The 26,314-nt window shown below is 41.3% G+C and overlaps 1 protein-coding gene across 1 annotated transcript; it reads left to right on the top strand.

Annotated features, from left to right (window-relative positions):
• Positions 1-26,314, top strand: LOC110197862 (uncharacterized). Its single transcript, XM_078146292.1, is given in 6 exon segments — positions 1-33; positions 16,457-16,583; positions 16,799-16,881; positions 22,884-23,884; positions 23,886-24,023; positions 24,025-26,314. Coding segments are annotated over 6 exon segments (1,503 nt in total). The 3' UTR covers positions 24,146-26,314.

Below are 26,314 nucleotides of genomic sequence, written 5' to 3'. Positions count from 1 at the left end.
ATGGATGCAGGTGTCCTCAGCAAGAAGGAACAAGTAAAAATATTAGAGAAGAAAGTTTCAATGACGTAAGACAAATTCTGACACTTGTCAGCCTTTGCCAGCTCAGCTCTCTGTGCCCCAGTTGTCTGAGCCATAAAACTTTTTTTTTTTTTAGTGAGGCAATTGGGGTTAAGTGACTTGCCCAAAGTCACACAGCTAGGAAGTATTATGTGTCTGAGGCCTGATTTGAACTCACGTCCTCCCGACCCCAGGGCCAGTGCTCTATCCACTGCGCCATCTAGCTGCCCCCTTTAAGCCATAAAACTTACACTCCAACAAATGATATCAAGTGTCATTCAAGCTCCATGGCTTTTAAAAAATTCTCATTGATATCAATGATTTTTTTGTATCAGATAATGATTCAGATTATTCAAAAAACTTTCACATCCTCAGAAAGCATAAAATACATGGAAATGGTCATAGTAATCAGGCTCAAAATTTGTTTGGTTAAACAAATGAAATTATGTTATTATCAGGGTTATTAATAATGATCTAAGAGTATTGTTCATACTGAAACATAAAATATTAATTGGAAGTTTGATTTTGGCACAGTTGAAAACAGGGAAATGTTTTAAAGTGTTATTACAAAAGTAGTGATGGGGTTTTTTTGTGCTAATTTCTGAAATGAAATGTATATTTCATTATAAAACCCAAAAGCATAGCCTGAAAATGCGTCTTGTCTTCTGGAGGAAATGTGATGCACACAGCCTAATTACACCATGATGGATACACAACTGTTATTCCAGTTGGTTTATAGAAGCCAGAGGCAACAGCTTCACGTCTTCTTGGTTTCTTGATTCACTGAGTCCAGGATCATACAAATGAGATAGAATCATTTCCTCCCTTAATACTCCCTTGTGGGCAGATGAATTACTCTTAATCCACAGGCTACCCTTAGTTAAGTAACCGGTTATGTCCCAAAAGTTCATGTGCCGCTTGATTATTTGGAGTTTTGAAGCCATTTGTTCTTAGAAGCAGTATTGCGTGTAATGGCTAAGTCCTCGGGCCAGAACACAAAAACATATTAAGATGAAAATAGATACAGCTGCACAAATACAGTACTATATGTGAACAATTGTAGAATCAAGTGACTTTATAGCAGTATTTATATGGAAAATGGATTCCTAATTGCTCTTTGTGATGTGAGACACAGGCAGTGGGACCAGGTTCTCTCTTAGGCTGAAGTCAGTGGAGAGAGGGCAGTGAGCTGGGGGGATGGACTAGCAGAGACAGAAGCTCTAGGTAGTGCTAGTGCAGACCCAAGGACACCTCTCTGCCCTGCTCTTGATTTTCCAGCTATCCCTCTTCTGTTGTGCTGTGGGCTCTGGGGAATGACCTCCTGGCCACATTTGACTGCAAATGCCAGCTCTGTCCACCTGTTGTTCTTCTCTAGCACTGTTGTGGAGCAGAATATAATACCTGCCCCTCTGTGCCTGAAGCAGGCCCGTTACCCTTGGGAATTTTCCCAGCAGTTTTAGCATGAGTAAAGATGGGAAGATTTGAGTATCGCCCTAGCCGTGTGGAACATAAAGTTTGTGTCAGGGGACCACCAGAGTTCTCAGACACACATTGGAAGTTCAGAAATGTCTGTAGGGGGATGAATTTTTGGGTACTGAATTTTTATTTTTTTAACATAACACCATGCAAGGAAAATTGTAGCTATTACTGAGGCTTTTGGTTTGCCCTAAAGGCTGAAGGAAGATTCTGTGCTCCAGAGGAACAGTACACTTGGGTTGGCTTGGACTTTGAGTTATATAGAAGCTAGAGTACGGATGAAGACTGAGGGATGAGAAGAGTAGTATGAGGCTATTTGAAAGGGGAGAAGGACACTGAGGCTGAAGAGACAAGCCTGAGCATTTGAAAAACTTTTGGATTACAGTACATGGACATGGTGATTGGGAGATGGGAAGGGAAGGAAAAGAAAGGGAGCTTCCTGGAAGTAGAGAGTCATGGTGTCAGGACAGCGTCAGGCCAAAGAGGAATGAGAGATGATAACAGGAGAGGATGTGCAGGGACAGACATTTTGGAAGATATTTTTAATTGCCAAAATCTTTTTTAAACTATATTTAAAAGAACTGTTGTTTGAGGTGGTAATTGACTTTTTTACTACTTCAAACTCTGGAGTAATGAGAGCAAATCTCTTTCTCCTGTCATGTATCTCCTCTCCCTTTTGTTACTGAACTTCAGAAGGCTGTAAAATGAGCCTTTGCCTTCTCCATCTGTAAGCTGCACTTCCTTTGTCTGTAAGTGGGACCTTTGCCTTCTCTGTCCTCTCACTCTCTTGTTTCCTTTCTTCCACCCGGCTTTCAGTCTCATCATTTGACTGAAACCCCTCTTGCCATAGTACTGATGATCTCATTTGTCAAAAGAATGGACTGTTCTCAATCCTTGTCCTCTGTGAAGCCTCTGGCACTGGAAGCCAGCCTCTTCTTGATACTCACCTTTTTCCTACTATTTTGTGATGCTCTCGCTTGGTTCTCCTGTTACTTCTCTGATCACTCCTCCATCTCCTTTTCTGCCTTTTTTCCCATGGGTGTCCCTCAGAGTTCAGCTCGTCTTCTCCTGGCTGGCTAGCTCCAATTTAGCATGTCTAATTTAGCATGTTTATTGTATGTAATTGTTGGCACGATGCCTTCCCTCTTTAGACTCTGAGTCCTTTGAGAGCAAGGACTGTCTTTTACCTTTCTTTGTATCCCCAGCACTTAGGATAGTTCCTGATACATAAATAAATGTTTATTGTCTGATTGACAACTTTGTTGTTTTAGTTTGGTCCTGTGATTTCATCTGTGTAGGCAACTGTCAGTATGATGCACTGAGATGATGATGATGATGATGATGATGATGCACACCATCGGCTGATATGGACCATGTTAGCACTTTATCTGTAACTTTGAAGTTGGGTCATCTTCCTCTAAGGCCAGTCATATCTACTATAGCATACTGCCTTTCATTCTTGTGATAGTTTATATTCCTAGGAAAAAACAGATGTCTGATGCCAAATTTTTGTAGAAATGATCACAAATGTCATATTTAATAAATAATAACTTATATAGCTATACTCACAGAAAGTAAATATTTTTAAAAGTTTTATAAATCAAATCACGTGATGTAACTAACCAATTTTATTTACTGTGATGAATCATAGTACACCATGTAATATTTATTAAGCAACCACTGTTCTAGGAATACAAACATAGATCTAACATATGCCTTGATTTCAGTCTAATAGAGTGACATGAATCTATAGACTTAATATATAAAAGAGAATATGTTAAGTTCAAAGGAGATGTCCAGGCCAAGTAGGAGAAAGAGATTTGCTCTTAGCAGGGAATTGAAGACTAAAGGTTATTGAAAACCTCCTTGAGATACTCCTGGAAATGGCATTGAAGGAGGGAAGAAAAGGGAAGGGTGTAGTCTGTTACATCCATGGAGGAATAGTGTGAACAAAGGCATGAAGACCAGAGAAAAGTCTAATTTGTCTGACAATAGTTCAGCCAATATGTTGACTATGATATGATATGGTCTCTATAGGATGCCCAGATTGAGGGATTCTGGAAACAGTTGGTGATACAAAACTGGAGTTCAACAGAGAGATTAAGGGTGGTAATATGAATTTGAGAGTGATTTCACAGAAGGAAAAATTAACTCTGTGGGAGTTAATGAGTTCACCCAGAGACATTGCTCATACTCTAGAGGTAGCAAGAGGAGAACCCAGACAGAACCATATCACAGAAAGCAAAGGAAAAATTGTGTTTCAAGAAGGGGAGGGGGTAGGGAAATTGTGTCAAAAAATTTTCAGGTTGTATGAAGATAGTTAAGATGCATTTTGATGACATCATCACACTTCTGTTTGGCTTTCTCCCTACTTGACCTCTGCTGTAGTTGTGGTCCACAAAACCTCTCTCCAAGGTTATCAACAACTTCAGCCATGTTGGGAGGATTGGAAGCCTAGATACAAAGATCTAGTAGGACCATAAAATTGGAGCCAGATTGTTGGAGGTTTTCGTATGCCAGAGTTGGGAGTGTATACTTAATTAAGTAGTCAGTGAAGAGCTAGGGAGACATTTTGTCAAGGAATGATGTATTCAGCTTTCAATGTTTGCATTTGGGATCCATTTTTTAAAACTTTTTTTCATTTGATCTATCTGCTAGGTAATACAATGAGTAAGTGTGCAGTTGGGAAGATCTGAATTCATTTGGCACTTCTGTATGACTCAGAAAAAGTCACTCAATCTTTTCATTTAAAGCTAAAGGCTTTTTACACCTATTTTTAAAAAGCAGCCTCCTTAACATACCTATCCCATAAGCTGAAGACTTTTCATGTCTAACAGACTCTGAACGCCTTCATACCTCTAAGGATACAGATTATACCTCATCCATTCCTAGCTATCGTGTGCAAATATTGTCCATGGCCTTTTATAGGATGCCCACCCAACATAACCAGAACCATCTTTGACTTTTCTTGACATGGAAGGGATAGATGTTTACCTGTCAGTTGCATTTTGCTTTTGCCACAGGCCAAATTGGGTTTCTTTATTGCCCATGGATTTCTTTATTGACATCCTTTACTTGGGTTCGCCTTCCCAAATCCCTGTGTGTGATGTATTGAACCTTACTCATGCCCACCATGCACTTTTCCATTGTCTTCTGCAGTAAATTCTTCTTTACTTCTTCACAGACTGCCACATTTCTCATCTCTGCCATATAACATACAGAAAGATACTAACTTTAAAAAGATAGACATACTAGGAAAAAACCTTATGAATGTGCTTCATAGGGACATGCCTTTGTCGGGAAGATGGAGGTCACTGGTGAAGTGTTAAATGTTGTGTCTGATTATGAGGGGAAATAATTCATGCCATTCCACCAGGTTGCAAAACCAAAAAAGGATGAAATAGGCTTATAAATGGTAGTACTGAAGGAAAGAAGACATCTGGATGTTCTCAAAAATAGAATGTCTTCAGAATAAGGAAATGAACTCAGAACAATATTATGTCAACTGGGAAACTATGTGTGGTGAAGGGAAGAAATCAGAGTTGTTTGATCAAGGGTATAAAAATTGGGGCCATTTAGAGGAATTTAGTGGTCTCCTGCAGGCCACCTACACATATGTATCAGATTACATGCAGGCTACCCTATCTGCCAATCAAGAAACTTTTCATTAACTTCTGCCTCCTGAGTTTTGTGACCCAACAATCATGGTGGTGAGGAAGGCATTCCCCTGATGGACTTGAGGTAGAGTTTCTGTAGAACTTTCAATGCCTTCAAATAGATAGAGTCTCTCCCTCTGTTTTTCTAACTCTGGTCAAGTTGGGTAGACAGACAAGAGACACACAGGAGGGCAACAAATCTTTTTTTCCAATGTGCAGAAATTTATAGTTATAAAGACTAAATTTATGACTTTAAGAAGGGGGCGTGGAGCCAAGATGGCTGACTAAGGGCAGAAACTCACCTGAACTCTCCCAAATTCCCCTCCAAACTTTTTTTCTTTTCTTTTATTAATTTCTTTTGATTTAGCAACAATCACCTCCATAACCTTTTGAGTTTAAAATTTTTCTCCCCCTTCCTCCCCACCACTCTCCCCAAGATGGCACACAATCTGATACAGACTATATATTTACATTCCTATTAAACACATTTTCACATTAGTGGTGTTGTAAGTAAAAATTAAAATCAATAGGAGGAACCATCAGGAAGAGGAAACAAAACTCAACAGAAAAGAAAAAAAATAGCAATTCAACTTCCATAGTTATTTCTTTGTATGGGATAGTATTTTCCATCACAAGGCCTCTGGAGATGTCTTAGATAATTATATTGCTGGGAAGGGTTAAGTTTATCAATATTAGTCATTGCGCAATGTGGCTATTATTGTGTACAACATTCTCTTGGTTCTGATCACTTCACTCAGCATCAGACCATACAAGTCTTTCCAGGTTTTTCTGAAGTCAGCCTGTTCATCATTTCTTATAGCACAACAGTATTCCATTACATTCATATACCACAACTTGCTCAGCCATTCCCCAATTGATGGGCATCCTCTCAATTTCCAATTCTTTGCCACCACAAAAAGAGCTGCTATGAATATTTTTATACATGTCAGTCCTTTTCCTATTTGTATGATCTCTTTGGGATATAGCCCTAGACGTGCTATTGCTGGGTCAAAGGGTATGCACATTTTTATAGCCCTTTGGGCATGGTTCCAAATTGTTCTCCAGAATGGTTGGATCATTTCACAACTCCACCAACAATGCATTAGTGTTCCAATTTTCCCACATCTTCTCCAACATTTATCATTTTCCTGTTTTGTCATGTTGGCCAATCTGATAGGTGTGATGTGGTACCTCAGAGTTGTTTTGATTTGCATTTCTCTAATCAATAATGATTTAGAGCATTTTTTCATATGACTATAGATGGCTTTAATTTCTTCATCTGAGAACTGCCTGTTCATATCCTTTGACCATTTATCAGTTGGGGAATGGCTTGTATTCTTATAAATTTGACTTAATTCTCTGTATGTTTTTATCAGAGACACTGGTTGTAAAACTTCTTTCCCAGTTTTCTACTTCCCTCCTAATCTTGGTTGCATTGGCTTTGTTTGTGCAAAAACTTTCAATTTAATGTAATCAAAATTATCCATTTTGCTTTTCATAATGTTCTCTATCTCTGTTTGGTCATGAATTCTTCTGTTCTCCATAATCTGATAGGTAAACTATTCCTTGCTCTCAGTTTTTATAGTATCAGCCTTTATATCTAAATGGTGTCCCCATTTTGACTTTATTTTGGTATATGATGTGAGTTTTTGGTCTATGCCTAGTTTCTGCCATACTCTTTTCCAGTTTTCCCAGCAGTTTTTTTTCAAAGAGTGAGTTCTTATCCCAGAAGCTGGGGTCTTTGGGTTTATCAAATAGTAGATTACTATAGTCATTGATTACTGTATCTTGCATATCTAACCTATTCCACTGATCTGCCACTCTATTTCTTAGCCAGTACCAAGTAGTTTTGATGGCTGCTGCTTTATATTACAATTTAAGATCTGGAACAGCTAGACCACCTTCCCCTGCATTTCTTTTCATTAGTTCCCTTGATATTCTGGACCTTTTGTTATTCCAAATGGATCTTGTTATTTTTTTTCTAACTCTAAAATAATTTTGGTAGCTTGATTGGTATGGTTCTGAATAAGTAAATTAGCTTAGGTAGAATTGTCATTTTTATTATATTAGCTCAGCCTACCCATGAGCAACTGATGTTTTTCCAGTTATTTATATCTGACTTTATTTGTGTGAAAAGTGTTTTGTAATTGTGTTCATATAGTTTGTGGGTTTGTTTTGGCAGGTAGACTCCTAAATATTTTATGATATCTACAGTGACTTTCAATAGATTTTCTCTTTCTATCTCTTGCTGTTGAACTTCGTTGGTAATATATAGAAATGCTGATGATTTGTGTGGGTTTATTTTATATCCTGTAACTTTGCTAAAGTTGTTTATTATTTCAAGTAGTTTTTTATTTGATTCTCTGGAATTTTCTCAGTATATCATCTGCAAAGAGTGATAGCTTTGTTTCTTCTTTGCCTATTCTAATGCCTTAAATTTCTTTTTCTTCTCTTATTGCGATAGCTAACGTTTCCAGTACCATACTGATGAGGAACTCTAAAAAACAGGAATAAAGGATGTCAGAAATTTGGATGACAGGGAGAGAAGATGGGTTAGTCCTGTGGCAAGAGCAAGGGGTCCTAGAGAGACAGCCAGTGTGCTGGGAACATCAGTGAGTCTATTGAGACTAAGTTGGCTCCAAGATATCACTTTGTTCATATTATTCCAGGTGTGATTTTATCATTTTCATAATCCATAATCAAACAATAGGTTCACAAAGTGGGTGATACCACCCCTTGGAGGCGCTGGCATGATCCAGGGGGCCAGTAGTGGCATCCAGTGCAGTTGGGGAGTGTTGAATAAAAATAAGGGAGCTGTGGAAGATAAGAAAGAAGATAAGAAAATTCTGAAAAGCTGTTTGTATGTGTTTCATATGCTGTGTAACAGAGTTAAAGTCATAGTGACTACGTTTTTTCCAAATAAACACACTAAATGCAGGTTATAACCAATCAGTGGTCAAGTCCACCCACAGGTCTTAACAAGCAAGCATTGGTAGGAGTTTGGCACATTGTCCAGAAGTCCAGCATGCATCTGAAGGAATACGTGCGTGTAATGACTTGTTTACAAGATGATATTATAAATGGTTATGTGATACAATATGGCATCATCAAAATTTCAGTGCAAAAAAACCCCCACCAATTTACAATAAATTATTAAATTTAAGATGCATCATTTAAAAAATATTTTGTATTTTTTGAAATAACAATTTTTTAAAAAAACCTTTAAAGAGTTAAAGAAAGTTGATTTCCAGGAGTTGCTGAGTAATTTTTTTTAAAGGATAAGCCAAATAAGTTTGGGAACCTCTGGATCAGACAATCCATCAGACAAAAATCACTTCTCTATTAGAAACAAACCTATAACACAATGTGTAAAGCCTTCGGCCCTGGACCTAAGATCTTTTTTGCCTTCTGGAAGCCCAGCTGTGGGTGCAGGTCTCAGGCAGGTCTGAGCCAGGCCCCCACATGGCTCCTGGCTTCTTTCTGGCTTCTGCCTTTTCCACTGGGCCTCTGCCTCCACATCACCTCCACTTCAGCTGGTACAGTTCTCAGTTGCACAGTAAACCACTTCATCCCTTTCAAATCAGGCAGCCTTCTTTCAGCATCTTCTTCCCCAGGACTAATAAGATTTGGTGACCTTGCCTAAAGAGAAAGTCCCAAGGCATTTACTCTGTAAGGATTTATTCTGTAAAACTTGAACTCAGTCAAAAGGCTGTGCCCAAGAACCTAGAAGTCCACAAGGCCTCAGGTTCCCCAGCAGTGCTGTAGGCTGACTGCATTTGGAGGAGAATAGAGTAATTCTGATCCAAGTGCCTTTAATTCTTATTCTTACAGTTCCTCATCACATTGCCTTAATGCTGAATTTTAAGTGTATTTTGCCATAAGGCAAATATCACAGTTATAAAGGGAAAGAACATGTCTCACTGGGAGAAACTCAGTCCCATCCAATCGGGATTTACAGTTACAAGTGGTATATAGAATCCCAATTTCCCCAAGAGCCCTTTGCTACCAGCTCCTCAAAGTAGTGGGTCCATCACGTTCGGTTAGTTTGGGCTGCAGCTTTATCAAGGCAGTGTTTCTGCTCACAAGGAGGAAGAGGTGAGTCGGGGGGGGGGGGGGGGGGGAGGCACTGGAGGAGGACTTCCTGGAGATGACAGCCCGTGGATGGTGGCCCAGGTGGAGCTGGAGCACTGGGGTGGAGTTTGGAGGCCTGGCAGGAGTTTAGGGGGAAGAGGGTATCGTTGCATTGGAGAAGACTTTCCACGTCATGGAGGGGTGGGCTGGAGGAGTGGGCTTGTGGAGGAGAGGTAGTCTGGGTCCTTGAGTCCTGGCCCTGGGTGTGATTGGAGGAAAGGGCTCAGCCATTTTGGGGCCTCAGGGGCTGAACAGGGTGGTGCTCTTAGGTAGGAGGACCCGCCCAGAGTGGGTTGGTGGGAAGCAGGAAGTCTTTGAGCTGAGACAACTTTGCCATCTCTGGAGCTCAGATTCTCTCCTTTTTTCTCTTGGCCCTGAACCCTCTCTACCTTCCCTGCAGCTGAGATCACTCTGCCTTCCGAAAGCCTACTCTGTGCTTGCAGAGCCCAGGTAGGTCTGAGCCAAGGTCCCCACACACATTCTGGCTTTTGCTGGCTGTCCTTGCCATTGGGTCTGCCAGAAGCATGCCTCCCAGGCCTCGTTACTGAACCAGCTCCCTGCCCCTAAAACTCTTCCAGACTCTCAATCACTTCCTAAACATCCCGGCAGACCCTTCCAAGATTTCCCATTGGGTGACACTTTCACAAACTTCAGGCTTTACCCATAGAGATCCAGGTGTCACGCTTTCAGCCTTCAGTATTGTTTCCTCTCTGCGCCCACCTCCTGATTAGAGATTCAGTTTTTCTGCCTTCAGATCCAGCCTCCTGTAAGGATCTAGAAGTACTACCTTCCTGCCCCCAGACCCTACCAGGATGCAGGAACAAAAGCTCTTTCCTAAACCTTTCCTTCCTTCCTCTCTCCCTGCTTCCTTACTTCCTTCTATCCTTCTTTCCTCCTTCTTTGCTTCCTTCCTCCCTCTCTCACTAACCCTAACCCAACAAAAGGTCCCAGGCCAAGCCCTACTTGCTCATTGTTTGGACTCTGATTGCCAGAATGTGAATAGCAATTGTTTATTTTGCCCAGAAACCCTGAGGGTCTTCCCTTCCCAGATCTGTTTTATTTTTTAAAGAGGCCATTCTTTGCTTCATTTCTTATTAAGCCTTAATCACTGAACTGGCTTCTCCTCAGTCAAACTGAGACCAGTTAAAGACCTTAGCTTGAAAAGGCCAAGGTCCCCCACTGCCACCTCCAGTTGTCCTGATCCATATCTGGCCACTGGGCCCAGATGGCTCTGGAGGAGAGAGTGAGGCTGGTGACTTTGCACAGCCCTTACCTCACTTCAATCCAATTCACTTGCATGTCATAGCATCACCTCCCTGATGTCACGGTCCTCTCCAAGAACAAAGGACAAACAGCAGCTGAAGCTGCCCCATTTGGGGGGCCACAAAGGGTGGGGGAAGCAGGTCCCTGGGGTAGATGAGGTCCAGGGATAAGATGGAGGAACTTCACAAAATGGAGCCACTTTGGTTCCTTTGCTACCTACGCAGGGAGTCTGGACTCAGAGGGACTGGCCCCAGGGGGCAGCCGAGCCCCAGCCCAGGATAGTGCAGTCCACCCCCAGACCTGACCAACATCAGCAATCCAGGCCATTTCCATAGACATGGAGGATGGTCTGTGCAGCTGGCTATGCCTGCCTTATGGATCATTTCTTTATAAAAATTGTCATGAAATTGAATACAGTAGTAACAATGCTGCCCTGCTCCCATCTTCTGTTTTAAGCTGATTCTTTGGTACCTTCCTGTCTTGAGCATTTCCCCCATGCTGCCCTCCCCTATTTGTTTGTATGTCTGGGTTGTTTTTTTTAATTTTTGTGAGGTGATGGGTTTAAGTGACTTGCCCAGGGTCACACAGCTATTAAGTGTCAAGTGTCTGAGGCCACATTTGAATTCAAGTCCTCCTGACTCCAGGGTCAGTGCTCTGTCCACTGCACCACCTACCCTTGCCCCCCATTTGTTTTTAAGTTCCGCTTCATTACCGCTGACAGACAAGGGTGACTCCTTCATTCCTTAGTCTCTCTATTATGTAGGGATCATATCTTTGTTCTCTTAATACCTGCCTAGAACCCTCTCCCCCTATACACAGCTTCTCCCCCTCCTCTTTGTTTCTTGTGGCCAAGCTCTCCCTTGTAGCAACTGAAGGTCCAGGAAACCGCTTCACCCTGACTCTTATCTGGACTGGCCTGAAGCAGAGCCCTGAAGCCTCCCTCAGCTCTTGTCATTTGCAGTATGGTTATCACAACAAAAATTGTACTCCTGGTGCTAGTCCCAGGTCCCTCTGAACCCCTGTCATTTACCAGTTCTTAAGTCAAGTCAGTGAACATTTAGAAAGGCCCTAGATATACAAGCTCAAGATTTCTTGTACAGAGAGCTCTGGGGCCATCCTGCTGTACCTGTGCTTCTAAGACCTGTCCTGGCACAGTGATTGAATGACAGACGACTTCTCTACTGTTTAAAAGAGGCTCCGGGGATTCTTATCCTTGCCTCTGTTGGTCCTGGGAATGAGGACTAGCTTCACCACATACCATATTACTATACAGATTGGCTTCCTGGTGGGCTAATTTGGTCTTCGATGTGCTGTGTGCCCTGCACTGGCAGACCATGACAGCAACAAGGAGAAAAGGAAGGATTGACAGAGTATATCAAGGTACCTCAGACAGTTTCTTGGAAATCTTGACTGCTCTAGGCTGGAGCAGGTTCTAGATTGACCTGGGAAGAGAGTAATGGATGGAACTGACTCAAGCCAATGTTAGTTTAGATGTTAAGCAAAAATCAGACTCTCCTAGGTCATTCAACAAGTAAAAGAAGCTTTCCTTAAGTATAGCAGAAAAAGGACATTCAATAAGGATACAAGAGGTCTTTAGTTTGAGTAGACAAGGTTCCTCCCAACTCCATGAGGGAGCTCATTTGGTCACAGAGCAAGGTATGGCAGTGTGCCATTTGGGGAAATCTGCCATAAGGACCCTGATTTCACATGGGTAGACTTATGCCTTTACGTTGCCAGACAGACACACTAATTTGTCCAGAGACCCTCCCAATATAGCCTGAAGGGAAGCACATGGAGCCTTTGCCCACTATATAAGTCAGGTACTTGGGACAGCTTTGTTACCTTTCAGGGGAAAAAAAATAAACTGGCCTAACCATGTGACAGGGGAAGGCCAGAACTCCAGGAGATAGTGACCCTTTCAGAAACGGGGAGGGTGCTACCTTTGACAACCATCAGGTGAGTGGTCAGTCTAATTTCAAGCCTGGCTAAGGAAGAAAACCAGCATTTATTATTAACCACCTACTAAGTGCCAGGCACTGAGTTAAACCCCTTACCAATATCTCACTTGATCATCACAACCAACCCTGGAAGGCAGATATCATTATCCCTGTCTTGTTTTTACTTATGTAGTCAGGAATATGGGGGGGGGGAGTTTTTTACTTAATTGAAATCAAATTTTGTTGTTTTGTTTTTTACAGCAGAAATTAGCCTTCTCTCCCTTCCCTATCTACCACCCCACCCCCATTTAGAAAGCAAGAAAAACTAACTCTCATTACAAGAATGTATGTAGTCAAGCAAAACAAAATTTCTTATTCGTCATAGCTAAAGAAAATTATATCAGTCAGCACTCTGAGTATCAACTTTCTATCAAGAAGTTGACAACATGTCATCATGAGTCCTCGGGAACTTATTGATCATTGAATTGATCAGAGTTCCAGTGTGTGGATACACAGAGATATAAATACACACATTCATATCAGCCAAGATCCACCTGCTCATCTTCTTGCTCCCTCCCCCACATTGAGAACACAAGAAGAACAAAATCCATTGCACACAATGTATAGTCAATCGGGGGGAAAAAAATCCACAGTGCCTATATACTAAAAAGTATTTCTCATTTTACACCTGAGAGTTGCCAAGAAAACCCCAAAGTCATGAAGAGTTGGACATGATGAACAAGAAAAACAGCAGGAAAGAGAGTAAGCAGAGATGAGGAGGGAGGGCATGACAGGAGTGAGGGTGGCCACTGAAGATGTGTGGAGCAGAGAAATGGGGGGGTCTTGTTTGTGGAACAGCCAGGAGGCCAGGGTCACTGGATAGAAGAGTACATATAGGTAGGGACTAAATCAAAAAGGGCTTCAAATGACTTTTGGTTTTGTGTTTTCTACTGGTGTTTATTGAGTGGAGGGGCAGGGTAGTGACATGGTCAGATCTTCCCTTTAGGAAAGATCAGTTTAGTGGCTGAAGAGAGGATGGATTGGAGTGGGGGAGATGCTTGAGGAAGGGAGACCCACCAGCAGGCTATCACCATAGCCTTGGTGTGGAGTGATGAGGGCTTGGACCAGGATGGGAGAGAGCATTAGGTGGGGAAGAAGTGATCATATTTGAGAGATGTTGCAAAGGTGAAATCAACTGATCTTGACAACAAATGGGATATGGGGAAGAGAGATAGTGAGGAGCAGAGGGTGGAGCCTAGCCTGTGAGCATGAAGGACTTGTACCAGGTGCTAACTGACATCTTGGTTGCCTGCTACCAAGTCCTGGATTGGACGGGTGAGGACCTGGGCCTCGAGGCAGCCTTTGGGGGTAAGGAGCAGTTGGAGGCTCTAGGTGGAATATAGAGAGAAGAGCAGGTTCAGAATCAGTCATTATTCTGGCTCAGATCCCAGGATGAGAGCAGAGGCTCAGTCCCAGCTCCTAGCCTGGCCTGAAGCATGCTCAGGAATCACAGTCGAACATCGTACCAGAAAAGCCTCTCAGGTGAAGTGGCTGATAGTGGCCAAGTTGAGTAGATTTATCATTGCCAAGAAGACTGAAAACCTGATCAGGAGCCTGCAGAACTAAGATGCCAGTGTGGGCAAGGGGAGCCTCAATCAACTTTGCCATAGATCAGGCCACTTTGGGAGCACTGAAAGCACGCAGGTAGGTGCCCAGCCTGAGCTGTCCTTGAGACCCTGGAGTAAGGCAGCATTCAATATCCCCAATAGAACAGCAGCAGGACCCAGGAGAACACAAGCTCAGCCCAGACTCCTCCGGGAGGGCACAGAGACTGGCTTTAAGTTAAACATGGAAGTCAGTGATGATATAGAAATGTGATGAAGTACTGTTGGGCTGAAGTGATGAAGGGGTGGTTTTAGAGTAGTCTGGGAAGATGTGAATGAACTGATGCATACGTAGCAAAGGGAACAGCACCAGGATAACAGCCTGTGTGGAGACAGTATTGCAAAGGTGACTTTGAGAGACTTGGGAGTTCTGATCTGTGCAGTGATCTGCCACTATTCCAGAGGACTCATCAAACATGCCCCTGCCTCCTCTTCTGATCTAGGCGAAGGACTTGGTCTAGAATGAACCTTTTGGAGGTGGCCAATGTGAAAGTGGGGTTTACATGATTATACAGGTGGAAAACAGGGCCTTAGTTTTTCATTTCCTTTTCAATGAGGGGGGAGAGGTGACAGAGGAAAAGAAGGGAGATTTTTTTCTAATGGAAAAACACCTATTTATTATCCATGGGCCAGTGCCTTTTTCCTCCTCATCTTCCTCAAGGCTTTAGGGAGGATCATTTGGTTTTGTCTCTAGAATTGGGAGCCAAGAACTAGACAAACTGAGAAAAGGCAGCTTCAGAACCACACAAAACTCTTAACTCCTGAAGCCCAGTAAAGATCTACATCCCAGGGGACCCTCCTGGAGACTCCAGGAAAAGAGAAGAGATTTTCCATTCATCCAGCAGCTTTGAATGACCCATTGGCCATGTGAGGTCTAAGCATGGGGCCTCTTTGCTAAGCATGGACTCTGAATGTTCTTTGGGTCCAGCATCGAAGACTCTTGGGGATGTTTGTGTACTTTGGTCCTTGCTATGCTTTTACAGTAAACAATTTTCAAAAAATAAAATAAAATAGGAATAAATACTGACATGAAGATAATAGCACCTACCTCCCAGAGTTCTTGTGATGCTAAAAATGAGATTCATAAAGTACTATATAAGTGCCGGCTCTTTTCACAACAGCAAAATGGCACGGTTTATTGGTGTGTTTAAATCATCTATTTTTCATAAAGAAACTGACTACATTTTGCTGATAAATTAGCTCAAACAAAACCGAAGTTAAATAAAAATTGCTTTTTTTTTAAGCAATAAAGAAACCTTCCTTTCCCCATCACTGTTGTTGTTCAGTCATTTTGGTCATGTTCAACACTTAGTAAACCCACTAGGGCTTTCCTTGGCAAAGATACTGGGGTAGTTTGCAGTTCATTTGACATATGAGGAAACTGAGGCAAACAAGCTTAAGTGACTTGCCCAGGGTCACACAGCTAGTGAGTTTCTGAGGCCGTATTTGAACTCATAAAGATGAGTCTTCCTGACTCCAAGCCCAGTGCTCTATCCACTACACCACCTAGCTTGCCCTTCTCCATCATAGTTAGTCTTATTACTAAGTAATTAATTATGTAATTAGTGACTACATGCTGTTGACAGATCAAAGCAATCCTAAAGCCAAGGCATAAGCTATTTTGGGTATGACACATACCCAGAGTGACCTCAAGTCCTCAATGTAAATAACAGATAAGGCTCCTTCACTTGCTGGAAACCAGCTCATACCATTCAGTGCAGTCTAGATTCTGATGAACATCTTTCTAGCATCCTCTTCATGTTTTCATCTTGATAAGAGTTTATTTCAGCCATCCAGGAAGCAAACTAGATCATTTCTTTAACTTTATTCTCTCTTCAATGATCATATAAAATGTTTTTATTTCCCTAGAATGCAGTGTTACTTGCCAGTTTCTCGCATACTTTTCTTTAGAATATATCAGTTACATCAGTTCTGATAAGGAAGAAATTTCACATCACCCTGTCTCTTTCTCCTCCACAAATGCACCTCACAAATAGAACACAAACTTTCTCCCTGGTTCCATCAGGAGACACATTCCATTTCTTAGACACAGCTTTATTCCCAATGATGATATAAAATGCTTTACTCTGAATTCCACTGGTTTCTTACTGACTGTGGTTTCAAGAGTTGACTCTGACACTCACAAAGGGTATGACCTTTGGGCAAATCCTTTCTCTGGGCTTCAAGTTTCCTCCTGTAAATTGATGAGGATTGGATTATTGAACTCTGAAGTGTCTTTCAGCTCCATGTCCTGTGACTTTTTGTGATTTAGGAGACAATGACATTCAAGAATGTGGCTGTGGACTTCACCCAGGAGGAGTGGGGCCTCTTGGACCATCCTCAGAAGGAGTTGTACAAGGAGGTCATGCTGGAGAATGCCCAGAACCTGCTCTCCCTGGGTAAGGACACTTCCCCTGCTAACTGAGTCTTCAATCAGAGGGAACATCTTCATTCCCTAGTGTTCAGGGTTTGGAGTATCTTTCTACTATTAGAGAGAGAAAAGTGTATGTCTCCTGGGTCCAAGAGACAAACCCCTCATGCTCCTTTATTTTCCTCTAGGAAGTCTTTGCATTGTCTGATAAGGACCTGAAGGTTTCCTTTGTTGCTCCTGAAGGTGTCTCTTACCAATCCCTGGTAGCATCAGGTCAGAGATCCAGTCAGTGTGGAAGCATCTCAGATGTGGATCTAACCTCGGAGGTTAAAATCTAACCTCTACCTGGGTGTGAATTCTGCTGCCAAATCTCTGAGAACTGCTCAGGCAGCTTTTCCTTGCAGCCCCATCCTCTTTGGGATGGGCCGAGGATTTGGAATCTTCTTCCTTTGAACGAGCAGACAGTGGTAGCTCACAGCTCTTCAATGTATCTGGTGTAGCAGGTTTGTCCTTCATCTTCCTTCCTGTTACCCCAAACTTCCAGCACAGACAGTGAGAAAGGAAGGGAAGGGAATGAACATCTATATTCACCTGCTATTTGCCATGGGCTGTGCCAAGGGCTTTCTTTACAATATTATGTCCCTTCATGCTCATCATAACCTTCCAGGTTAGGTGATATTATTCCCCCCATTTTAGAGTTGGGAAACTGAGGCAAACAGGGTAAGTGACTGGTCCAGGGGCACACAGGTACTAACTATCTGAGGCCAGATTTAACCTCAGGCAACCCAATTTCAGGCCCAGGTCTCTCTCCACTGCAGTATCAGCTGCCTCTGATTTCTAGACAATGGAAACTATGCAATGAGTCCATCCTTCCATGAAGAAGGTGCACCAAGACCAAATTCTCTGGCACCAGACTGGTTCCAAGATCTTCTCCCCAACCTCTCCGCAAAGCTGCCACAAAATAAATGCTACGGAAAGTATTCTGCACTCTGAGGTCCTTGTTTGAATGCCCCTGTGGATGCCAGGACTAACAGGCAGGCTAAGAAAAAGAGTTTTAACCCACTGGAGTTCATTGAGTTTGCCAGCAGGAGCCTCTCCCCCAAAGAGGGAAACACCCCTTGAATGAACAGTATGCAAGGTTTATATAGAGTTCAGGGAGTGAGGAGCCAGGCTGGGGGAGGGGAGCAAAAGCTGATTCGTCAAGGTCCCTGGAGCTGAGGCTTGGGGCTGATCTGGAGGTGAGGAGTTTCTACCAGAATGGAGCAGTACAAAAAGGGGCTAGGCTCCCCTATATGAGCTCTTTCTTAGACCTTCTTCAAGCAAACACATATTTATTAAGTGCCTGCTGCATGCCAGGCCCTGTGCTAAGCGATGGAAACACTAAGTGACACTTGGGATGTGCCTGACTCTCATGAAGCTCACAGTCTGGTGGGGCAGACATCAATCCACCAAACTGCAAGTTTTCTAGATCTGGAAGATTGGGAAAGGCATATTGTGGAAGGTGGGCTCTAGCTGGGGCTTCAAGGAAGCCAGGGTGAACATTCTAGGTGAGAGGGATAACAAGAAAAACTCACGGAGTCAAGAGGTGGAGTGTGCTGTTGACAGAACAGAAAGGAGGCCTATACCCTGGATTATAGCAAATATGGGGGAAACAGGGTGAGAGAAGACTGGAAGAGGAGGAGGGGGGAGGTGATGAAGTGCTGTAGCAGCCCCAGGAAGGATTTTATACTGGGTTCTTTTGCTGGGGAGCCAGAGGAAGTTCTTGAGTGGGTGGTGACATGATCATCTGAGAGCTTCAGGACAATGACCTTGACAAGTGTGTGGAAAACTGACTATGCTGGAGGGTGATGGGGCAGCTGGATGAAACAGCAGGCCCTTCAATACCTAAGGTGTGAGGTGACTGGGAAGGCAGTGACAGTGTTGGGAGAGAAGGGGACGTATAGCAGAGATGTCACACAGGTGGAGTCACGGGACTTCGCTCCAGATTGAAGATGATGGTCAGGAGGGTGACTGTGTGAGAATCGATGAGGAGTGCATGACACTTCATCTCTGAGCCTGGATTATTGGAGGATTCTTTGGATAGCATTAGGAAAGTACGAAGATGGGAGGGTTGGGGCAAAGAAAATGAGTTGCACTTTGGATATGGTAGAAGGAGAACCAAGAGGGAGTTGTGTCACTAAAGTTTAGAGAGGAGAGTATCAAGAAAAGGGGGTGATCAGCAGCATCAAAGCCTGCAGAGAGGTCAAGAAGAATATGATCGAGAAATGGCATCGAATTTAGCCATTTCAATACTGTTGGTAATTTTTAGAGAAAGAAGTGTCAGTTGAACAATGATGTTGGGAGCCAGACTGCAGAGAGTTCCAAAGCAAGGGAAAGCAGTTAGAGACAACAGTTATAAATGGCCATCTCTAGCTGTTTAGCCATGAAATATAGAAAAAAATATTGGACAATATCTCATGGGGATGCAGGATCATTGAGGGTGTTTTGAGAGAAATGGTTTTATTTGTAACAAGAGGAAAGGAGTCATTAGTGTGGGAAAGAGTGGAAATTAGTGGAAAAAATGGAGATGCTAGGGAAGAGCATACTAGGTGAGATAAGGGATGGAATGGGATTCTTTGCACATTTAAAGAGAATTGCTTTAGCAAGCAAAAGGATGACCTTTTCATCTGATACTGGGAACGAAAAGGAAAAGAAGGCCTCTGCTTTATGCAACATAAGGAGAATAAGATAGATCTTGATAAATGTCCATTTTTTTTTCAGTGAAATAAGAGACCACGTTCTTAATGAGAAGGTGTGGATGTGGAGGGGAGGGGCGGCAGAGAACAAGCCATAAAGGAGGGAGGGTTGGCAATCAATAAAAAGATTCGGAAAAGTTTTTGTGGTGAGTGACATGGGGAGTGAGTTAGGGAGATGTCAAAGGGTCGCCTTGCCACAGTGAGGGTCCAGCCGAGATTATGTAACCAAAATCTGTAGTGTTTCCAGCGGCCTGGTTTCATGATTTTGTCTCCCTTATCCAGCAGCACATGAGTAGGAGTGAAGGCTACTGCCTTACTTGGAAGTAATGTGAGGCTAAGCTTTGCATCAATCATCAGCCCAACTCCCTTTCCTGATCACTGTGGCTCCATCTCTGTCCCATTCCTGGAGAAATGCTCAAAGGGCTATAAAACTGTATGTAACCTTTGATCCAGCAATACCACTGCTAGGTCTATGTCCCAAAGACATCCCCCCAAAAGAGGGACAAAGACCTATTTGTACAAAAAATGTTTAAAACAGCTTTTTTGTGGTGGCTAAGAATTGGAAATTGAGAGGATGCCCTTCCATTGGGGAGTGGCTAAACAAGCTGTGGTATATGGTTGTAGTGAAATATTATTGTGCTATAAGAAATGACAAGCAGGATGATCAGAAAACCTGGGAAGTGAACAGAACCAGAACATTGTGCACAGTAACAATATTGTTTGATGAAGAACTGCGAGTGACTTAGGTTTTCTCAGCAATGCAATGATCCGAGATAATCCCAAATGACTAACAATGAAGCATACTATCTGACTCCAGAGAAAGAGCTGATATTGATTGAATACAGGCTGAAGCATGCTATTTTCCACTTTCTTTCATTTTTTTCTTTCATTCAAATCTTGTACAAAATGACTAATATGGACATGTTTTATATAATTGCACATGTATAATCTATATCTGATTGTTTACTGTCTCAAGGAGCTGGGAGAGGAGGGGAGGGAGCCATAGAATCTGGAACTCAAAACTTTTTTAACAAATGTTGAAAAATTGCAAAAAATCATACCTAGCATTCACGTAGCACCTATGTGCCATTCACATTAAAAATATAATCTCATTTGATCCTCATAAGAAGCCTAGGATTTAGGTGTTTTTATTATGCCTATTTTACAGATAAAGAAACTGAGGCAAATAAAGGTCCTGTGATATGTCTAGGGTCACGGTACTACAAAGTTTTTGAAGTAGGATTGACAGGTCTTCCTGACTTGAGGCCCAGTGTTCTGTCCACTACACCATCAGCTATATTGTGAATTTTAAAGAGAATATCATGAAAATGCTCAAATATGTATAAGGTAGAAAACAGCAGGAGAATTGGACAAGATCTCTTGCTGAGGGATGGAAATTCATCCTTTGTTTTTGGCTCCCTAACCAGTCAAAAAAATGAGCTGCTGAATACTATGTAAAAGATTGTTTTTTCTACTGGCTCATGACAAGAAGTGTGTTAAATGATCAATGTACTTGAAGGTCAGTTGCACACGTTACTTTTTTAAAACAATGTTTATATTTAGACTTCCTTTATAAGGGTAGGATTTCTTCAAACATAACTTTCTTTTTTCTATCACTGGAAAACCAGCTACATTCTCACTGAAACTCCACTGAATGACTAATCTGTGTTGCTAAACAGTTCTTTGGGAAGCTGACAGAGAAATGAATGATAACATAAGTAGAGGATAACTTCAAATTAGAAAACCTCAGCATTTCAGTGAGTGGCCTTTTAGTGTCTGTTTTTGTAGCAAAGTTGTGCTGGTCTATGATGATTTCATGATGAACTCTACTGTGCATGCCTAGCAATCATGGTTTTCAAATAGCCTGCCCTCACTACTGCAAGAATGCAAACCCAAGTGAGATCTAGATCTGGAGATTTCAAGTTTGGTGAGATGTGATTACAAGGCAACTGAAGAATGAGAGTGCAATGATAGATGGCCACCAGAGGTCTGTGCATGCCTGTGACCATTTGCACATCCATGTCCAACCTTCCTGGAAGTTTAGAAACAATTTGATGTCAAGTTGGAAACTGAAAGAATACGTTGCACATAGAAGCAGAGTGTGATGTTATCATTGCACGATATGCCTGAACATAATGATTTGAAATCACTGCAAAAAGAATCCTATTATGGTTAAAATATGCACATGCTTCTTGTCCCAGAGTATAAATATCTTAGTAACAAAATTGGGTGATTATTTAATGCTTAAGGTGCCTTTGCAAAAAATTTAGTTCAGATCCTTTAGACCACTGTCTAGAACCTCCAAGTGGTTTGTCAACCCCTAAATGGGAAAGGGCTTTAGGAGGACTAATAGTGAAGCATTCTGTCCACTTCCTTACAATAGAATGATAGAATCAAATATGAAACACATATTTTCAGACATGAGAAGTGTCATGCATTTTAAAATTTTTGTTTATTACAAGGATTTATTTTTAGTAGTTTTAATTTTTAATGTAATATTTTATTTGCCCCTATTAAATAGTAAAACAATTTAGAAACTTCTTTTTTAATTTTGAATTCCCAATTCTATCCCTCCTCCTCTCCCCTCTCTTAGATGGTAAGAAATCTGATATAGGTTATACATGTGCAATCATTGTTGCAAGGATTTTATTTTTATTTAAAAACAATTAAAAAAAAAAGAAATGGGGCAGTTAGGTGGTTCAGTGTTTAGAGCACTGGCCCTAGATTCAGGAGGACCTGAATTCAAATTCTTCCTGAGACACATAACACTTAATAGCTGTGTGACCATAGGCAAGTCACTTAACCCCATTGCCTAACCAAAACCAAAACAAAACAAAGCAAAAAAGAAATAAGTAGTGGCTATCCCAAAAAATTAAAAAGCCTGAGCAAAATCTTTAGTGCCTTAAGTAAATACAAAAACCATAGTAGTATTCTTCATGTGACCTAAAATTCTGTAACAGAAAAAAATAAGATTTGAAGCTATTACTACAGAAATTACATTATACTTTCAGATTTGGTAGATCATTAAATAATTTGAATATTTAGTATATGTGCACCAAATGGCATAATATCTCTGAAGAAAAGATTGAAAGTGCAGATAGCGAAAGTGAAAAGGAAAGATTGAAAGTGGAAACAATCTGTCTAATACTGTGGACAGAGTATGCCCAGTCACAAGTTGAGTTCTTGTCTCAGCCCCTGGGATTTGGATGAAATCACTCGGCCCTTCCGAGCTCATACCCTGAGTTGTGAATGTGATATGAATGTCAGCCCTTCCAGCATCAAAGGTTTGTTTTGTGGATCCACAACTGTAACTAGGTGTGAAATTCTTTGTAAGTTAAATCATCCCTGGAATGTGAGCTAATAACATTTTGAAATAATTGGTTCTGCCCACTTAAATTTGAAAACTTTTCTCTTTGCCTAGGGAAAGAGAATGTAAAGGAGTTTGTGTTCTGCCAAAGAAGGGAAGGGGATATAACTATATATGTGCCTGTGTGTATATGTTTTATTGCTTTTTTCTTTCAGAAGGAGAGATCAGACTTGAAATGAGACTACTACAGCACTAAGCCTTTCTGTAAAAAAAAAAAACTCACAAGCAAAGATTCAGAAGTAATGGTCCCTGTGGCTTCATTTATAGAGAAATCTGTGCTACACATCAGAGAATCCATACTGGAGATAAACCTTATGAATGTAATCAATGTGGAAAGGGTTTTACACATAAAGGCACTCTTACTGTACATCAGAAAGTCCACAGTGGAGAGAAACCTCATAAATGTAATCAGTGTGAAAAGGCTTTCAGCATCAGCTCCAGTCTGGCTGAACATCAGAGAATCCACACTGGAGAAAAACCTTATGAATGTAATCAGTGTGGAAAGTCTTTCCTAAAGAGGGCCAATCTTGCTTTACATAAAAGAATCCACACTGGAGTGAAACCTTATGAATGTAATCAATGTGGAAAGGCTTTCAGTGTCAGCTCCAATCTTGCTACACATCAGAGAATTCATATTGGAGAGAAACCTTATGAATGTAATCTATGTGGAAAGGCTTTCAGAAACAGTTCCAGTCTTGCTAAACATCGGAGAACCCACACTGGAGAAAAACCTTATAAATGTAATCAGTGTGGAAAGTCTTTCCTAAAGAGGGCCAGTCTTGCTTTACATAAAAGAATCCACACTGGAGAGAAACCTTATGAATGTAATCAATGTGGAAAGGCTTTTGCACATAAAAGAACTCTTACTGGACATGAGAGAACACACACTGGAGAGAAACCTTACAGATGTAATCAATGTGGAAAGACTTTCAGAGAAAGCTCCACTCTTGTTAAACATCAGAGAATCCACACTGGAGGGAAACCTTATGAATGTAATCAATGTGGAATGGCTTTCAGCGCTATCTCCAGTCTTGCTGAACATCAGAGAATCCACACTGGAGAAAAACCTTATGAATGTAATCAATGTGGCAAAGCTTTTACACGTAAAACAAGTCTTATTGTACACAAGAGAAGACACACTGGAGAGAAACCTTATGAATGTAATCAATGTGGAAAGGCTTTTGCACAGAGGGCCAATTTTACAGGACATCAGAAAATACACACTGGAAAGACCTCATAAGTGTAATCAGTATGGAAATTCTTTCAGACTCAGCTGCATTCTTAATGTACATCAAAGAATCCACACTGCAGAAAAACCTTATGAATGTAATCAATGCAGAAAGGCTTTTACACAGAGGACGCAACTTTCTGAATAGCAGAATCCACATTGGGGAAAAACCTTATGAATGTATTCAATGTGGAAAGGCTTTTATAGGCAGCTGCAGTCTTGCTGAACATCAGAGAATCCACACTTGTGACAAACTGTGAATATAATCAGTATAGAAAATCTTTCCTACAAGGGGACAGTCTTGCTTTACATAAAAGAATCCACACTGGAGGTTGTGAATGTAATCATGTATGATTATTGAATGTTATGAATGTAATCAATGTGGAAAGGCTTTCAGAGACAGCTCCAGTCTTGCTAAACATCAGAGAATCTACACTGGAGAGAATGCAATCAATGTGGTAAAAGTCAGCCTTTGTTTCACATCAGAGAATTCATGTAAGATATAAATCTTAGCACTGACATGATTGAGGAAAGGCATTGAAATGGAGTATGGAGCTTCTTAACAGAAAATTCTAGGTAAAAGCCATTTATGGACTCATAAGCCTTCAAAGGCCTTCAGCCAGAGATCACTTCTTATCCTCTCATCAGAGGATTCATACTACGAGAATGTGCTCCATGAGGATATGCCTTTGTCAGGAAGATGGAGGTCACTGGTGAAGTGTTAAACGTTGTGTCTGATTGTAACAGAATGGTGAAAGAAAGGGAAATAATTCATGCCATCCCACCAGGTTGCAAAACCAAAAAAAGGAGGAAATAGGCTTATAAGTGGTAGTAGTGAAGGAAAGAAGACATCTGGATGTTCTCAAAAATAGAATGTCTTCAGAATAAGGAAATGAACTCACAACAATATTATGTCAACTAGGAAACTCTGTGTGGTGAAGGGAAGAAATCAGAGTTGTTTGATCAAGGATATAAAAATTGGGGCCATTTAGGGGAATTTAGTGGTCTCCTGCAGACCACCTACACATATGTATCAGATTACATGCAGGCTATCCCATCTGCCAATCAAGAAACTTTTCATTAACTTCTACCTCCTGATTTTTGTGACCCAACAATCATGGTGGTGAGGAAGGCATTCCCCTGATGGACTTGAGGTAGAGTTTCTGTAGAACTTTCAATGCCTTCAAAAGATAAAATCTCTCCCTCTGTTTTTCTAACTCAGGTCAAGTTGGGTAGACAGACAAGAGACACACAGGAGGGCAACAAATTTTTTTTTCCAATGTGCAGAAATTTATAGTTATCATAACCTAATTAAAGACTAAATGTATGACTTTAAGAAGGGGGTGTGGAGCCAAAATGGCCGAGTAAGGGCAGAAACTCACCTGAACTCTCCCAAGTTCCTCTCCAAACAACTTTAAATGCTTCAAATCATATTTTGGAGTGGAAGAACCAACAAAAAGTCAAGATGAATCAATTTTCAAACCCAAGACAATGTAGGAGGCCAACAGGAAAATCAGTGACAGTTAGGCCTGGAGAGCAGTGCACACCACTCTCCACAGTAGCTTAGAGAGTTCTCAGCTCACAGACAGCAAAGGGGTCAGACAACTGGTGAAAAGATGATAAGAAGGGACCCTTTGCTGGCATTGGTGCAGGGCCATCTAGTATTGCACATACACAGTTTCATGTTGCATTCCCAGGGTAAAGGGAAGAGGGAAGGAGAGAATTTGGAACTCAAAATTTAAAAGAAAACTTTAAAGCATTATTTTTGCATGTAATTGGAAAAAAATAAATATAAAATTTTTCACACAAAAAAAGAGCTTCTTCTAGGGCTATATCCCAAAGAGATCCTACAAATGGGAAAAGGACCCACATGTACACAAATATTCATAGCAGCTCTTTTTGTGGTGGCAAAGAATTGGAAATTGAAAGGATGCCCATCAATTGGGGAATGGCTGAGCAAGTTGTGGTATATGAATGTAACGAAATAATACTATTGTGCTATAAGAAATGATGAACAGGTTGACTTCAGAAAAACCTGGAAAGACTTGTATGGTCTGATGCTGAGTGAAGTGAGCAGAACCAAGAGAACTTTGTACACAATAACAGCCACGTTGTATGATGACTAATATTGATAAACTTAACCTATCTCAGCATTACAAGGATCTAAGACATCTCCAGAGGCCTCGTGATGGAAAATGCTATCCACATCCAAAGAAAGAACTATGTTGAATCACTATCATTTTTTTTCTCTTCTGTTGAGTTTTGTTTCCTCTTTCTGATGGTTCCTCCTATTGGTTTTAATTTTTACTTACAAATTCACTAATGTGAAAATATGCTTAATAGGAATGTAAATGTATAACCTATATCAGATTATGTGCTGTCTTGGGGAGGGTGGTGGGGAGGAAGGGGAAGAAAAATTTTCAACTCAA

Source organism: Phascolarctos cinereus, unplaced genomic scaffold, assembly GCF_003287225.1.
Source record: "Phascolarctos cinereus isolate Bilbo 61053 unplaced genomic scaffold, phaCin_HiC Scaffold_726;HRSCAF=1367, whole genome shotgun sequence".
Lineage (NCBI taxonomy): Eukaryota > Metazoa > Chordata > Mammalia > Diprotodontia > Phascolarctidae > Phascolarctos > Phascolarctos cinereus.
The sequence above is the reverse complement of the archived record's forward strand: the minus strand, read 5'-3'. Positions and strand labels throughout refer to the sequence as shown.